General features: G+C 38.7%; 1 protein-coding gene across 5 annotated transcripts in view; it reads left to right on the plus strand.

Annotated features, from left to right (window-relative positions):
• Positions 1 to 17,372, plus strand: part of LOC129778432 (neuronal acetylcholine receptor subunit alpha-7) — a 117,861-nt gene that overhangs the window by 37,450 nt on the left and 63,039 nt on the right. For 3 of the 5 annotated variants that reach the window (XM_055785324.1, XM_055785321.1, XM_055785320.1), the window contains 4 exons: positions 2,710 to 2,890; positions 2,948 to 3,023; positions 3,827 to 4,021; positions 14,829 to 14,915. In XM_055785324.1, the coding sequence (XP_055641299.1) occupies positions 2,710 to 2,890; positions 2,948 to 3,023; positions 3,827 to 4,021; positions 14,829 to 14,915 (539 nt within the window). The remainder of the gene's footprint in view (positions 1 to 2,709; positions 2,891 to 2,947; positions 3,024 to 3,826; positions 4,022 to 14,828; positions 14,916 to 17,372) is intronic. The other 2 variants (XM_055785323.1, XM_055785322.1) reach the window with 1 other exon arrangement.

Here is a 17,372-nt window from a genome sequence, read left to right on the forward strand (position 1 = left end):
ACAACATCTAGGCGACTACTTCAGGGGGTGCTCATGCACTTCACGAGTCTTCAACGCTGACTAACGTTGATCCGTCCCTTTCTCTCTATATTCATTACTCACCATTCGTTGTTCTCCACTGCGCTTGTGTCCATTTCGCAGGTGTCCATTTACCCGTCGAGACTTGAACAGATTAGGAATTGCCCTCCAACTTGACGCGCAACCCGCAACCCAACCTCGCGGGTGGCTTCTAGTGATATCTTCCCCCCAACGCACTGATTAGGTAGTGCCCTCCAACCTGACGTGCACTCCGTCACAGCTACGCTCGTGGGGTACCATCCGTTAGAGTAGTCCTCGCAGATTCATCTTGAATAGTCAGGCGTTGTCAGAACGCTGGTCGGTCCTCCACTTCCGCTGTAGTGATTGCACTGTTCCAGCGTTTCAGGTGCCCTCGTTACGACGTATTTCCTCCACAATATTCCCAGCATGAATGACGGGCAGCATCTCGCGTCTTGCGGTGAATCTGTGACACACGAATACGACGTGTTTCCTCCATATCCCCGCACTCCGGACAGAGTGGCGACCTTGCGTGCCCGAACTGATGAAGATATCGCCTGAAGCAACCATGTTCAGACAGGAACTGTGTCTGGGGAAAATTCACACCTCCGTGCTTCCTGTTCAGCCAGGTCGCTAGTACCGGTATGAGCCCATACGTCTACCTGCCTTTCTCCGCCGTGTCCCATTCCTGTTGCCACATTCCTGTTGCCACTAGTTATTCTGCTCTCGCTGTATTTCGGATACCGCTGGTTCCCTTACGTCTGTAACACTCGATGTCTTCCGCCAGGGTGATGCCAATCGGGATTATGCCGGCGATAACGTACGATATGTACGCGCTCACAACTCGCATCGCCATGAGCCAAAATGTCCGGTTCAGTTTTCTGCGATTCCGATGGGTTTCGAGAGCCGCAGACCAGGCTGGCGCAGTATTGACGAGGATACAGTAGCTAGAAGATGCCTTTTGCTACTGCAGGGTCCAGCTTGTTCGGCATTATCCTCGCTATCGCACTGCTTGACTTTTCTGCTTTCTCGCAGGTGTAGTCGACGTGGTCGTTTGAATTCAGCCGGTCGTCGATCAGAACTCCCAAGTACTTCAACATACCCTTCGATGTTATTGCGTGTTCACCGACTGTGATTTCCACCCATTGCATGGTTTTACAATTACTCACCAACGAACGAACTCCTCACGTTAATCGTTACTACTACGCACTATCGGTCAACCCTCCACTTTTGTTTGGACGACTCCTAAGCTTGGGTACTGGGTGTATTATAGTACAATGTTGTACATTAAGGCGCAGGATGAATTATTGAAATAAAAGAAGCCACCTGTTCAAGACGCTTATTTGTTTTTGAAATCTCTCATTTCTACCATTCTGCACCTTTATTGCTACTGCATCATTTGCTACAACGTATCTCCACCTAATCTTGAGTTGATCTATACCCCTAGCAGGTTCTTTAGATTTAGATGAAGATCTAAGCATTATTCTCTATTCGTCATACGGTTGTACATAGACCTAAACACGTGATAATATGTTTGACTTAGGTCGGGCAGGTACCTTGCGGGGATGCATCATCGTGCAACAAAGATATCGGTTTCCTAGCAGCTGAGACATGGGATATGCCCAACTTCTTGGCCACTATGCTAAACTAATATTGATTCGGTTCCGATCGACTGTCTCGCATGTATTCAACAGCTCCAAGTGGATCACGCCATGACGATTACAAAATACACGTAGCATGAAGGCAATTGCGGAATTTTTGTGGAATAGATTCCGAAAAATAAATAATAGTTTGTTTCTGGTCAAAGTAGGCCGCAGATGTGTGATCGGCCCTTCGATTTGTGCTTGCGTCTCGACCATTACCTTATCTTTTCACCTTGCCATGGGTGCTGAATTATCACCACCATAATCAACGGTTCCAGTTGAGACAATGAGAGGATACGCTTCCATTGTGCCTTGTAATTTGAACTTAGTGCTACCTGAGAGGTTGCCAGTTGCTTAATGGGCACCTACCCCATCGTCGAGGGTGGTAAATCGACGTTGTTCACGGTTTAGTCCTCTTCAACGTAGTCTTGGTCTCCTGCGCACTATTCAGGTGTTCATCGTAGTGCTGCCTCCACTTATTCATCACCTCGCGTTCGTCCGTCGAGATGCCTACTTCTTTGTACCTGCACATTTCAGCCCACGGCACCAAGCTTTTGTGCGAGACGTTTAGTTATCTTCGTCAAGATTGCGACTATTATCGTCTGGACGTCCGCTGCATGATTCGTCAACAAATAAGTCACTCCTAGGAAGGCAATCAATATATCGTATTATCTATCGATTCACAGTAGACCTATCAACAGTTACAATTAACTGCCTGTAAACGACAATGAATTTCACTGCAGTTAAAAATTATTTAACTGCGTGTTGTTAATTTGCTTTGACATAGCACCAGGAAACGACGCCATACTTCCACTAATCAAAACAAACTGAATAAAAGCAACGACTTCAAACATGCATGTAGATGCGCTTATGAAGTTCGTCTTCTACAAACATGTGTACATTACATATCAGATTACCATCGTATACTTATGAAAAACACTAAAACAATGGATACAAAAAAAAATCATATACAAAAACTATCACTTCCTCAATTAGTTTTCTGATCTTGATTTGTATATACTATTATCAGTGCGGATGAAGGATTCGATGGTACGTATCATACAAACATCGTAGTAAAGAACAACGGAAGTTGTTTATATGTACCTCCCGGTATCTTCAAAAGTACGTGTAAGATAGATATCACATGGTTCCCATTCGATGATCAACATTGCGAAATGAAATTTGGCAGCTGGACATACGATGGAAATCAGGTATTCAGAGATATAATTTCTATATGTAACATTTTTATGATTTTTTTATTCTTTTAGCTCGACTTAGTGCTGAATTCTGAAGACGGAGGAGATCTGTCTGATTTTATCACCAATGGTGAATGGTATTTAATAGGTAACGTATACAACACCACCTCCTCAAATGTTCCTTTTTCTTTGCTTTATCGTCAATAAACCAAAATTTGAATGAAGTAAGTGGCTCTATAGTTAGCGTTACACATACTATGATGCGAACTTCAATAAGTATATGCTTTTGACTTTTTGAGCCGAAGGAAGTGCTTTTGACTTGCGCTTGTACACATCTATTCCCGAGTTTGACGCTTAACGGTGGTGTCGACTGGGGGTTATGGAGGTGCAGATCATCCCTGGATGCACGATTTGGGGGATGCTGAATCACCCCTACATTAATAAATATTCCACTTTTCGGTATACGCCATATACAGATAGCGAAAAGAGAGGAAGTGTCACCAGACACTTCCGCATCGGCCATGGCCTTTTCCAAGGCAAAATGGCCATTTCCAAGGCTAAAGGTGAATGAATTTTCGAGTTTCAAGCCTCATTAACAAAAAGAAACGAAAAGGAAAGGTACAATATTTGTATACCACTGCGAATCAGTTAATAAGTGCGAGAATGGCATTGGATTGCTTTGAAAACGAACTATTTTCTTCCAAATAGTATCGCCCAGTTACCAAAATGTTTTAAACAAGTTGTAGAAAGTGATGGAAACACTTTCTGTGAAAAATTTAGGACCGTTTTCTTAGCTTTTCCCGAGCGGAAACCGTGTTAAGATTTTTATATTGGTTATATATGTACAAATTCAATAACAAATTTGTATATATTCTATAGTTTCCCAGTAACTCCACGTAACTTCACGTTCTATAAATTACACTAATTGTATTTTTATTTCTGTATCCATAGGAATGCCTGGCAAGAAAAACACAATAACATATCAGTGCTGTCCCGAACCATATGTTGATATCACATTCACAATACAGATCCGACGAAGAACGTTATACTACTTTTTTAATCTTATTGTACCGTGTGTCTTAATTTCATCGATGGCTTTATTAGGTTTCACACTACCACCAGATTCTGGCGAGAAGCTCACACTAGGTAATTAAATCTCTTTTTCTGTGATCGATTTTGTAATTGTAACTGAACTAATCATATAATGGTAACACGAGTATACATGTTTCAACATCATGCAGAAATTCAAAATTTTCTGCAGATATAAATAACGAATATCCTTGACAGTATATAACATATATCATCATTGATCCTATATTATTACAGTTATTATTTAGAAGAAATGATAGGTTGAAAATCCAAATCATTGAAACATATCGAATTCAAGGTAATCAGTGCTATTCACAGGAAGGCAAAAGTCGGAAAATGATTTGAAATTTTGCACGTACGAAAAATGGAAGTAGGGGAAGTAGGGGAAGTAGGGGCATAGTGGTCACCCTAAGGAATATGCCCATTTCCGGCGCCCATATACCGCTTCAATTCCCGTGTCTCGAAAAATATTAAAGTTCAACTCATTGTTGTTCAAGGTAGCAAACGTCTTGTATTATAAAAATTCAAAATAGTACATTATTCATCATTAGAAAAAAAGGTGAAAAAGCGAACATTATTTTTGCTCGAAGGTAAAGTGGTCACCTAGTGGGGGCAAAGTGGTCACTCGCACATATCAAGCTAAATTGGATAGATATAAAGGGTGTGTCACATCAAATTGCATCACGGAAAAAACGCTGTAGAAATTCGCCCAGTAGACCGATCCTTTTGAAAATTTTAGACAGTAAAATAAAAACTATTAAACAACTTTTGGCATTTTCTTTTTATTCACACTTCGAGCCCAAGCCCGTATGCTCGCACCCTCCTCTTTACCCCGTCCAAAAGGTTCTGTACAACGTCAGGTTGTAGTTTTTTTTTAACAGAAATCCATTTTCTCTTGAAGTCCGCCTCCGATTTGACAACTTTTGGGTTCTTCCGGAGGGCCTGCTTCATAATCGCCCAATATTTCTCTATTGGGCGAAGCTACGACGCGTTGGGCGGGTTCATTTCCTTTGGCACGAAGGTGACCCCGTTGGCTTCGCACCACTCCAACACATCCTTTGAATAGTGGCACGAAGCGAGATCCGGCCAGAAGATGATCGGGCCCTCGTGCTGTTTCAATAGTGGTAGTAAGCGCTTCTGTAGGCACTCCTTAAGGTAAACCTGCCCGTTTACCGTGCCGGTCATCACGAAGGGGGCGCTCCGCTTTCCGCAAGAACAGATCGCTTGCCACACCATGTACTTTTTGGCAAACTTGGATAGTTTCTGCTTGCGAATCTCCTCCGGAGCGTTGAATTTGTCCTCTGCGGAGAAGAACAACAGGCCCGGCAGCTGACGAAAGTCCGCTTTGACGTAGGTTTCGTCGTCCATTACCAGGCAATGCGGCTTCGTCAGCATTTCGGTGTACAGCTTCCGGGCTCGCGTCTTCCCCACCATGTTTTGCCTTTCGTCGCGGTTAGGAGCCTTCTGAACCTTGTATGTACGCAGGCCCTCACGCTGCTTGGTCCGCTGGACGAATGAACTTGACAAATTCAGCTTATTGGCGACATCCCGGACCGAACTTCTCGGATCACGTCTAAACTGCTTAACTACGCGCTTGTGATCTTTTTCACTGACGGAGCATCCATTTTTGCCGTTCTTCACCTTCCGGTCGATGGTTAGGTTCTCGAAGTATCGTTTTAGTACTCTGCTGACCGTGGATTGGACGATTCCCAGCATCTTACCGATGTCCCGATGTGACAACTCCGGATTCTCGAAATGAGTGCACAGGATTAATTCACGACGCTCTTTTTCGTTCGACGACATTTTTCCAAATTTACGAAAAATTGACAGTGAAGCATGGCCAACGTGATCTATACACTCTTATCTGATTATAAGCGAAAGCTGAAGATATAATTCCTAAAAATTAAATTTCTACAGCGTTTTTTCCGTGATGCAATTTGATGTGACACACCCTTTATGCGTTTTTTTCGCCCAAATTTGTCCAAATCATATTTGATATAGAAGGCACATGTATGAAATAAGCTTAGCCTATTCACCTAGAGTCTCAATTAAAATTTTCTCATGCAAACAAAAATGTAGTAAGAAACACATTGTGTTCCGCATAATGAGGCTTGGTTTAGTTGGAGTGGCATATTTATCCAGGGTAAAAACCACATAATGATCCTCTTCAAGAGCAGAATGTGATGCGCTATATCACCTTTAGTAAACAGAACATTGTAAGTTGTTATTCACCTATGACCACTTTGCCCCCAAACATCAAAACAATTTCTAAGCTAATTAATCGCTGAGATTAAACAAAATATCTATTCACCTCACATAGAATATGTAAACAGTCTTCCAAACTGATGATTTGTACAATATATCAGATTGAATAAACTAAATTTCACGAGAAATTCCTTAGATACCATGCGCACAGAACTACGACCTAATGGCTATCGAAAGAGAAATTTCTGTTTTTATTTATATGTTGACATGCGACAGCTCTACTGAAGTACAGGGTGCCTCAAAAGTCATGAAATTCTTCAAACATAAGGTTACTATCAATACGGCATTTATAGTAAATAGTAAATAGTAAAAACTATCAAACAAGAAGGTGACCACTTTGCCCCCCATGACCAATTTGCCCCCACTACCCCTACAGAATATGGATAACATTTTAGAAACCACTCTACGACCAACAATACGCTTGTATATGTCCAATATGACCTATTATTTCCTATTCACAGATCGTATATTTTCAGGTAAAGTACTTGCAGTAGTAGAGCACACTACAGGAATTATTTTGAGAACACAGATTTGATCTGTGTGATCATATGATTGACAGTTCGGCTCCTGCTGTGAGCAAACATTCTCCGTTCCGATTTTGCCGTACTGTTTACACGTACCACTTTACTGCTGCTCTTATATTTTCATATATCTATATTATTATTACACCTCTTTCTAAGCCTTCAGCTTATTAAATATCAAATACTTCCAATTGTGTAATTCGAATCTGCAAAGTATTTCACATTAAACAAAATTAATAAAAGCGATTTGCCTACTGTGATTACTATGAGGTTCTCCAAATCGAAGTTTCATCAACTCACAAACTTGTCCAGAGGCCAGTTTTCAGCATGTTTATCGTTTGGTTTTGTTATTAGTCAGTGATTTACGGAGAAGCAGTGAAGAGAGAGCTGCATTATGCTGAAGTAATTGGAATGGTTGTACATCAAACAAGACATTCTCTTCGCATTGTTTTACACAAACCACTTAGACTTTTTAGATATTGTATCCTATCGACCCACGATCTATATTCAGCTAGATATCCTATAAAAGTTGAAGAGCATATTATGCAGGATTCTCATATACATATGAGTAGGTGATATGCGTAAATATTCCAGAAATAATTTTTCGAAGCAAAAATGGCAATAATTTTTTTTTGTTTCAATGGAACAGCGATGTATTGCGATAACTGACGATCAAGTTCGTGATGTCTTTTAAACCCGGCGTACCGACTCATATTACAAATGTAAACATATATGTCATACATATAAATATATAATTCTTACAAATGTCAGAACATTTGTTTCTTCCGACAAGCTTTATGTATGATTAAGAAAAAGCTTAAAGTAGCGTAACAGCTATTTGAGAAAATAGTACAACATATAACATAGTTTTAATGTAATGTTGCATTGCAAATAAATACCCATCAGGTTTTGACCCTCAAACCAACACAAGTGATCTGCTCCGCAAGTAGGCGACTCGATGAACTATGGAATATGCTGCGCGGATAGATACAATTGTCACATAGCCATCACGCATTTCTTCACACTCTATTTCAAGAGTCGTATCGGGTGACGTGAGCGACTCAATTTATAGTAATCGACGGAATGAACTGCATGTGCTCATCTGTGGTTTCATTTACTGGTTGTCAAAACAAATCAGAGATATATCTGCAAATTTCAACTTTTGTCATAAACTTTTGTTCCTGCTGTAGATTTTTCAAAATAGTGACAAAAAATAAAAAAAGCTGGTATGTTTAGAAGACATTAGCACACATTTACATATATTTCAGATTATAGCAGACGCAGACGTATAGATGTCTGATTTTCCTTGGCCTTGATTTGCAGCAATCTGGTTGGTATAACAAGTGTTCAATAAAAAATGAGAATTTCTTCAGTGATATAGTGAAAAAAAATTTAAAAAAAATTCAAGCAATTCAGTATTCTTTATTAAAAACATAACGATTGTTCTTCAAAAAAAAGTCAGTGAATATTGGCAAAGGGGCTGTGCTCAGCCGTACGGTGCAACTTGGTGGAGGTGCTCTCACGAGAGCGCTGGACGGCACTGACATCCATCTTCCGGTACTGGTGGTCATTGCCGGGAATGTGGGATTTTGACAGTGGAAAATAACTCTCGTCGTCCAGCACGAACGACGTCCCGAGATAATTCTTCGTCAACCACCGGCACTGAGATTTCACGGTCGCTATCTATTCGTCCGTGTACTCTGGGGACCTAGTCTTCTTCCAACAGACGATGCCCTCCTGCTGAGGTTTCTGCAGATGTAGGAATGGGAGTTGCGAAATTTTTGGCCGGCGTGTCGCAAAATCGTACCGTCCTTGTTGTCGAACAGCTTTTTCAGAGGTTTCCTTCTTCTTTTTCGTTATGAATTTCGTCTGAATGCCACTACCGGTCTTCCGCTCGACGTTTCGGAATACCAGGATCTAGTAAACAGTGCTCACCGGCCCAATTTCATTCCGAAAGTGGTCTACAGTAAACTTTTTTCCTTGACTTTCACGCATTTCTAAGAACCGTATAGCGCGCTCGTGGAGTGCTTGTTGTTTCGACGCCATCTTTGATAGAACTGACAGCACCCGAGCGAAAAAAAATGAGCAACCTGTTTCTAGGGAGCCCAAAGAACTATTCGCTCTGTGAGAAAAAAAATTACGCTCTTTACTAATATTATATATATATATATATATATATATATATATATAATATTTAATAACATTTCACAGAAAGGTATTGAAATCATTCTCATTTTTTGTTGAACATCTGTTATTTAGTTTGCTCAACAATCATATTGAGATAGTTGTCTGTATTCTGTAGAGTTTTACGCTTTCGATTGTTTGTTTTGGCCGTAGATGCTGCTGCTTTTTTCTTGAATCCTATGCTTATGAAGCCTTCTACAAAACTGCTTCGATGCTGTCAAACAGCCTTGCGACAGTTATCTGGAATTTTTGCCATGACCGATAAAAAGATGGAGATCAACATGTTCTTCAGCTTTTTTGTGGTCTTGGCGGTCAGCTGTTTCTCCATTTAAGCCACGAAATTATTGAAGAAGATACTCCATTTAAAGGGGGTAGTACACTATGAACATCATAAAAGGTATGTGATGTTCGCGTTTTTTTTTCAACGAGAAAATGATTTAGTTCTGTTAGGTCTATATTACTTAACAAACAAAAAATATATTGGCGTCAATTGGACTGTCCCCTGAATAGCCGAAACCGGTTTGGTGAACCCTTGCAGCCTTGTAAACAAACCTTGTGAACTGGTTATACCAATATTTTTTTACGTTATCTTGGATATATTTCCTGTCAGCGCTAGTAGTTTTTTTTTTCAAAATATTGATTTTTGACAAAATGGCGGCATTTTTTGTAAAAACATTGCGTTTTTGCCTCAAAAATCGAGAACAAATTTTTTTTTTTTAAATCAAAAAAGCCATATGAAAAACTATTTCGTCAAAATCGGATGGACCATCCCGGAAGTAGAACTCCCACCAATTTGCAAAACTTAGTTTCGAGACAAACGGGTTTTAAATTTTGGATCTCGATCGGACAGAAACATCGGACAAACCTGGGACAAAAACCACAGTCAAGTAGACATACCAGAGAACAATTTAAGTTATTTATTTCGATTTTAATTTTTAAGGCCTGCCCGAAAAAAATCTCTCGGTTTCTATCTAGGGACGTTGGGAGAGTTGGCGGTTTTCGGTGCAACTTTTACTTCCAGTCGATTCATTTCCTCCAAATATCTCTTGCCAAAATGGGCCGAGATCAGGTCCGGCCAAAAAACCGATGTGGTCCTTCGTGTGATACGTCTTGATGAAAGCGGCATTTTCCGGCAGGCACTTCGTACTGTATAACTGGCAAAATGGGCCGAGAACTCTTCGTTCGCTTCAAATACCGGAAAAAACAACAGCGTTCTCGTTGATCCTTAGCCACAGAAGCCGGAAGCTTAGTGTGAGAGATATATTTGACATTATCGCTTACCGCCTTGTTGGCCTTCTAGCATAACGTAGGTGTCGTCATTCATTATAACGAAGTTGTCGCGCTTTGTCAGAAATATGTTTTTCATCAGCTCCTTCAGAGAATCGTGCACGGCCGACATTCGAAATTCGTTTTTTAATGCGCATGTTATTGAGTTAAGAACATTTATTGCACTACATTGCGGATATCAGAAGAAATATGTTTTCTTATTAGCCCAACATTCTTGCTACTTGAATTATGTGTATATTTTGAGAGAAATTGAGAGTTTTATAGACCGATGGATTGAATTCACGATCGTTAGCTTGGTAGGCGGTAAACATAGGACGTTGCTTACCTACCTATAACCTGTGAGAAAGAATATGGGATGTTTCGGGAGAACGTGTTTAGAATTTAATAATTCAAATTCTAGAATCAATTGGGTGGAATCATATTTTCAAGGAATTACCAAAGTAATAGTAAATAGTCCCCAAACTGATAGCTACCGTAACGCAGCGCAGTACGCTCGCAGCATCCAATCCAATATGACGTATTTATTGAACTTAATAGTATACGTTGAATAGTATTACTACATCCACTAACCAAAAATGAACCGGAAATGAACTCGTTTCACAGATGAACCTTTAGATTCCATACGCCAGCTGATTGATTTATGAATTTGAAACATTCTGTAGCTGTTCAAAAGTTTCGATCATCATATTCAACCGTACTGACTCCCCGCGATCATTTCGTTTTTTCATAAAATCCATATGAATCCATATTAGATGATTACTATAAACGAACAATGTCTTTGTTTTTTTTCAATCTATTCTGTTTCACTTTGGGTCAGGGAATATATCATACTTTGATGTATGAAATGTGCTGCTACACAATCTGCGAGTATTTGGATCGAATGTTTATTATTTTTGTTGATCACCAAAAACGTTTGGAAATTGAATGACGATGCGAGTATTGAAATTTCTGCCGTGGTAATTTTACTGAAATCAAGCTGTAAATCAAAAAAGGAAATATTTTGCCGCATATTTTGAATTTTACGAAATAATTTTATAGTTCCTCAATCTACAACTTCTAAACAAACCAATCTGTCGAACCTTTTGGTACTGTCACTGACCTGCAAGATACCCTAAATGTGATAAACTAGTGGATTCGGGACCGGAAATCGGATGGCCCATTGTTGGGTGGCGATAAAGCATACGTGTTGTTATTCTCAATTCTTTTCTATAACGATACCCTACCATACTAATCCACACATTCTTAGTTAACACGCAACTTAAGGGACGGCACTGTGTGCTTCCGGATCATCCACCTTCTATCATCATCGAAATAATCACGTGCACACGAGTTCAAGGCATCTTCGAGAACACATGTTCCTGATAAACGGCGTAGCTCACTTCGACATCATAATCCAAAAATACCGATGGACGCAACATTGGTGGCACTTCAAATCAGTTACCATGTTATTTAGAGCTGCCTTGATTTCACTATTCTGAACGACGAATACCGAATTATCGCTTATTACTAGTAGTTCTTAGTATCATAGGACTCTCACAGAAAAGTTGGAGTTCGAGCAGCGTTGAAGGAAATCGCTCCCATAACAGACTTCAGAGGACTCATTCAAAATCCAAACCCATAAAGAAAAACAAACTTTGTGTTGGGAAACTTAACAAGCTATGAAACTTTGTTAAATCAGCGACATGAATTAGCATTCTGTCCTTCACTACTACTATCCTCCGTTGAGTTTGACATGGATTAATGAAACAAGAATCGGAATGATCAATTCCCGCCGTTTACCTGCATAACAGTCAAACGCGTCGTGCTAAATCTACTGTCGCATTATTATGTATCACCCAGTTTTACCTTAATTGTCTCGACTCCCCGTCGGACGTTCGACCGTTCTTCAGAAAACGGTTCGACATGACGATCTTTTGCACCAGACAAAAGTGCTCGTCAAAAATTCGTCGGATTCTCTTGAAACATTCAGGGAATGAGCTAACACATATGGGTTATGTTCCGGCATAATTACTTTATTCAATTTTCTTTCCATCGCTGAAAGTCCGCACCTTTCCCTTAAGACCCCTTATTATGTTTTATGCAATGGTGGAGCCGATCTTTTTGGTCTCTTTCACCCATTCTTTCTTCAACTCCAGCTCGTTCTTAAACACCTTGGATGATTTTCGAACTTTTACCTTCATTATGGCCCAAAATCTTTCCACCGGACGAATCTCTGGTGAATTTGGGGGGTTGGCGGATTCGGCCAAAACATCACATCCTCGTCCGGATGATATTTTTGGATGAATGAGGCAACTTCCGGCAAGCACTTTCTGGTGTCCTTGTCTCTCCCCGTTCACCGCAAGTCCAGAATGGAAGAAGAGCGGCTTTGACATCCCTTTTTAGTTAATGATTTGCCACAGAAGCAATTTATATGGGAATTCGGTGTAGGGGATGTACTTCACGTCGGAACTTACCTTCTTGGTAAGTCGTTGGCAGTAAGGAGAAAAAAGTGCCCCCAACCAAATCACTAGCTGTATGGCAAATATTGTATAGGATATTAAATAAGAAATTTTGACGATTTTTTTTGACCCCCTATGTGGCTTACATAGGATCTATGGTGAAAAACGTACTTTTTCGTTTATTTTACGCCATCCTCAAAAGCTTCGAGAGAAAAATTTGAAAATAATACTGAATGTACATCTCCCTATGGTGTATCAAAAAAAAATATTTAAAAAAAATTTCATCAAAAATTGAAGTACTAAAAAAAATATTGAAATTTTGATTTTTTTTTTGGGATTTGGATATTTAGTACTACTCGAATTCATATTTAAATGTGTTCCTACGGCTTTTCTAGATATGTGTGATTTTTTCAGGTTTTTTCAGTGTTGCGCGATTCAAAAAAATTTTTTTATATTTCCAAAGGGCCTGGCTGGGTACGGGAGTAAAAAGTGCCTCTGAACCAAATCACCAGCTGTATGGAAAATATTGTATAGGGTACTGAATATGATATTTTGACATAGTACCATATATTTGAGTTCTTATATGGTACAACATAGGATCTATGGTGAAAAATGCACACTTTCGTTTTTTTCACGCCATTCTCAATAGCTTCGAGATAAAAATTAGAAACAAATACTGAATGTGCATCTTACTACGGTGTATCAAGAAAAATTATCAAAAAAAATATTTATCAAAAACTGTAGTACTAAAAAACCATCCAACTTAGAGCTAGAGGTATTGAGGAAAAGTTTTTTTGATCTCGGGACTTTCAGGGTTTGAGCAACCGTCTTCCTTGGTTTCAATGGTTTTCGCATGGTTCCAATGAGCCTGATAGATCCAGCGTCTTGATATACTTCACTCAACCTTTCTCTCACCAATTAGAGATCCTTGTCCTTTGAGCGGCAGACAAGCCAATAATCCATTGTGACAAGGTTTTTAATTTTTTTTTTAATTATCCCTTTGGCTTTCATCTGTTTGAGTCGCCCGCGAGGTCTTTCTCGGTGGATGGCTAAAGTATTATAAAATACGTCATGCATTGGGACAACATTGTCTACATTGAATCTTATTTTTATGCATGGCAATTCCAGGAAAATTGCAAATATTTCACAAGTATTCACTACTTCTCCAACTATCTGTAAACCAATTTTGCTGGCCGTCGCTCTGTTTTGGAATCGCGTACGTTCTTTCCATCGCATTACATTTCGGCCAGTAGCGTTCTAATCGGCCGCGGTTGAGGACAATTTGGAGGGTTAATGTCTTTTCGAGGAACTCATTAATATTTCTTGAAAGTCAGGAGTAGATTTAGCGATTATGTTGACGCAAAAACTGGGCAGAACAAGGTTTGCCCAGTTAGCCCATTTTGGCCGAATTTTTCCATATCAACAGTGGTATATGTAAAGACACAATTTTTTGTGTAAAACTGGAGCTTCGACCGCATTCTGGAATCTTTCTTATCGTACGTTTCATTGTTCATCAAAATATACGGGAACGAATTATCCACAAGGCGGTTGTACTGCTTTCGAGCACACCTTTTAACACTGCTCTTTTGTTTTGGAGACTGTTTGAACACTGCCTACTTTTATATATCATTTCAAAATTTGTATAGTCTTATGAATGACTATCCTACTTCATTCCGATTTGGAAATCAACATTGAATATAGATACCTGCAATTTGTCACTATTAAGTTGAACTTTGGGCTTGAAAAAATGTGTTTGAATTTTCAAAATTTTCAATGTATCTGTAATATTATTGCTCATGCACATAACGCAATGAAAATAAAATTAAAGCGGTTTCATCGGTTCTACAGAACCTAGTGACGTGATTCGATATCTTTTAAAATAAGTTATGTAACAGATTTGTGAACGATTTTCACGTGTCTCTTGATAATTTTAAATTTCGTATTCGTGGAATGCAAAATTCTAAATTATATATACTCATCTCACTCAACTCCAGATTTTCATTTGGTATGTATATCAATCTTCGATATTGACTGGTTTCATTATGGCATGCGGCTTCTTTGAACAGGTTAAGATTGTTAAGTGAAATTACAAAATATATGTTATCAAATTGGATCACTCAAAATATTGAAAGTTAGTTTTAAATAACCATACATTTTCTAATCTTTCAGGCGTGACCATTCTACTATCACTCACTGTATTCCTGAACTTAGTGGCGGAGACATTACCTCAAGTATCTGATGCGATTCCTTTGCTAGGTAGAACATTTACACATTTCTTTACGTTGAGTGAAACTTTGTTGATGCTATTTATATGTGTGTGTGCGTGTTCTTATCACTTACTATGTGTATAGTAAGATTGTGTTTCTTAATTTTGGATGTTGAAAACCTTCTCTGCTACTTTAGTCATAGCTTGGATACTCATAAAGAGTAATTTCATTTGATCTAAAGTCTATTTTGATGCAATAACTTCAACCAAACGTAAATACATGTTTAAGTATAAATTCAGCATGTAAAATGTTTGGATTTTTCAGTAATAATCCCGCACTTATTCAAAATGCGCATAGCAAAAACAATAGTGTTTTGAAATGTTTAGACCGTCATAACTAGTTATTTTATGTTGATTGTACTGTTTCTGCATTTTTGTTTTGATAATAGGTAAAGACAACTTTAATATTTGGTGTCTATAATAGTCAGACACATGCATAAGATATAAACATAAGAAAAAATCATTTAATATCCGATATAAGGTAAAAACTGCGTTCATCCACAATCATTATAAATTCAAAAATACAGGAAATATATTTTCTAACCGTCAGTATTGTTTTTGTTCCATTTTGAATATATCAATGACAAATTTAATTTATTTATCTGTTTGGCGTTTCTTTGCTGATCTACAGTTCAAAATTTAAAAATGATGATCAATTTATTAAAAGATGATGATTACTCTCCTATGTGATTCACGATACATCGAGAAAAATTGATAGAAGCCATTTTCCAAAATTTGCTGTTTGACGAAATATTTATTAGTTTAATAAACTTTAATCGGTTGTATGTTTCTTCTTTCTTCTTTATTTCTACGAGTAGTTCTCCTAATGAAGGTAATGAGATGTACATCAGAACAATGCTATGAAAAATTAACATAGATTTTGTTCCGAGACGCGCAAATTGCTATCAAAAACGTTATTAACATATAATCATTTTTTGTTGGCCAACAGCCTATCGGAAATTGGCTTATTTTTCTTTGAAAAAAATAACGCAAACAATTCTTGTCTGATTTAGATGTGATCTGTTTAATCGAAGTTGAATATTTGACACTTTTTTAAAGATAAAATTTGACCAACGTGTAATGAGGATACTATTCAAATATGTGTCAAAACGGTGACCGGAATAAATCGCCACAGTAAACAACTGCAACAGAAACAACCGCTTAGAAAAAGTGTAGTAGGCTAGAAATATTTGGCGCGGGAAAAACATCATGTGCCTCACATTTCTATTATAAATTTATTCTCTTGTTCTCGTTTTTCGAAATTTATTCTGAGGACAATGTAATGGGGACGAAGTCCCCATTTGGCGAGGATAAGGAATCGAGGCGGCCCATGCCGCCAAGATGACGCAATCCGAGTCCACCGCCGACCCGCCGTCGGAAGCGGCGGTGTCTCGCACGCAAACCTGGGATCCACTGATTGCCCGGTTAGTTTGAAACATAGGATACGATCCTTTAGCAATGTCCGACCGAGCTCTAGCGAGCGTCGGACGGTATACGTCTGCCCGGGGCGTTACGTTTGCCTGGGGCGATACGTTTGCCCGGTTAATTCTTGTTTTGAAATACAATACCGCGCCACAATATTTATAGCCTACTACACATTTTATAAGCGGTGGTTTCTGTTGCAGTCGTTTTCTGTGGCGATTTATTCCGGGAACCGTCAAAACACGACAAGCAAATATATATGTTAAATATTCCAGCCATTTTTTTTCCATGTTTCTACTGTTGATAATTGGAAGGTGATAAGCAAAATAGCGTTTGTACAAAGTTTCAACAAAACTTCATCTGTCAAAAAGAGTTAATTTGATTAAATCAATTAGTAACTAATTTGGTCCCTGGTCAAACAATGTACGTCCACCTTCAAGGTTCATTTCGACATTCTAACATCACCCGTGAGTACTATCAAAGTCTCAAGCTGGTGTGAATCAAGAGTCTAAGAAATATACTACCAGGTGGGCCAATATGTCAAAACCAATCTGCAGTAATGTTAAAAATATAGTATTTTTTGTACAAAAAACACACTACGATTTAGCAGGTTTGTGAATTCTATTCAAAACGACATTTTATGTGCAAACGTTTCGTCTTTCCTATACGCAAAACGTTTATCTTCGAATAAAGATTCCTTCTGTACTGTTTTTATATATTTTATATACCTCCCCTTACTCACTTAGTGACCAAACGATCGCACCATAAACTATAGACTCGTCTTGACTTCACTGATTAGATTGGTAATGACAGCTTAATTGACGGCACAATATTGAATCGCGGATCATAGCCCGGGGTCTAATTCATTCCCAAAATAATATACTCTGGAAAGTGCATCAAAATAACATTTTGAAAAAATATATATATATTAATTTTGTAATTTCAATTTAATTACTTTCTCTGGAAAATCTTTTTCCATACTCATATAACTCTAGTTTTATATAAACAGATTTGGTATTGGCTTC

This window comes from Toxorhynchites rutilus, chromosome 3 (assembly GCF_029784135.1).
Source record: "Toxorhynchites rutilus septentrionalis strain SRP chromosome 3, ASM2978413v1, whole genome shotgun sequence".
Classification (NCBI taxonomy): domain Eukaryota; kingdom Metazoa; phylum Arthropoda; class Insecta; order Diptera; family Culicidae; genus Toxorhynchites; species Toxorhynchites rutilus.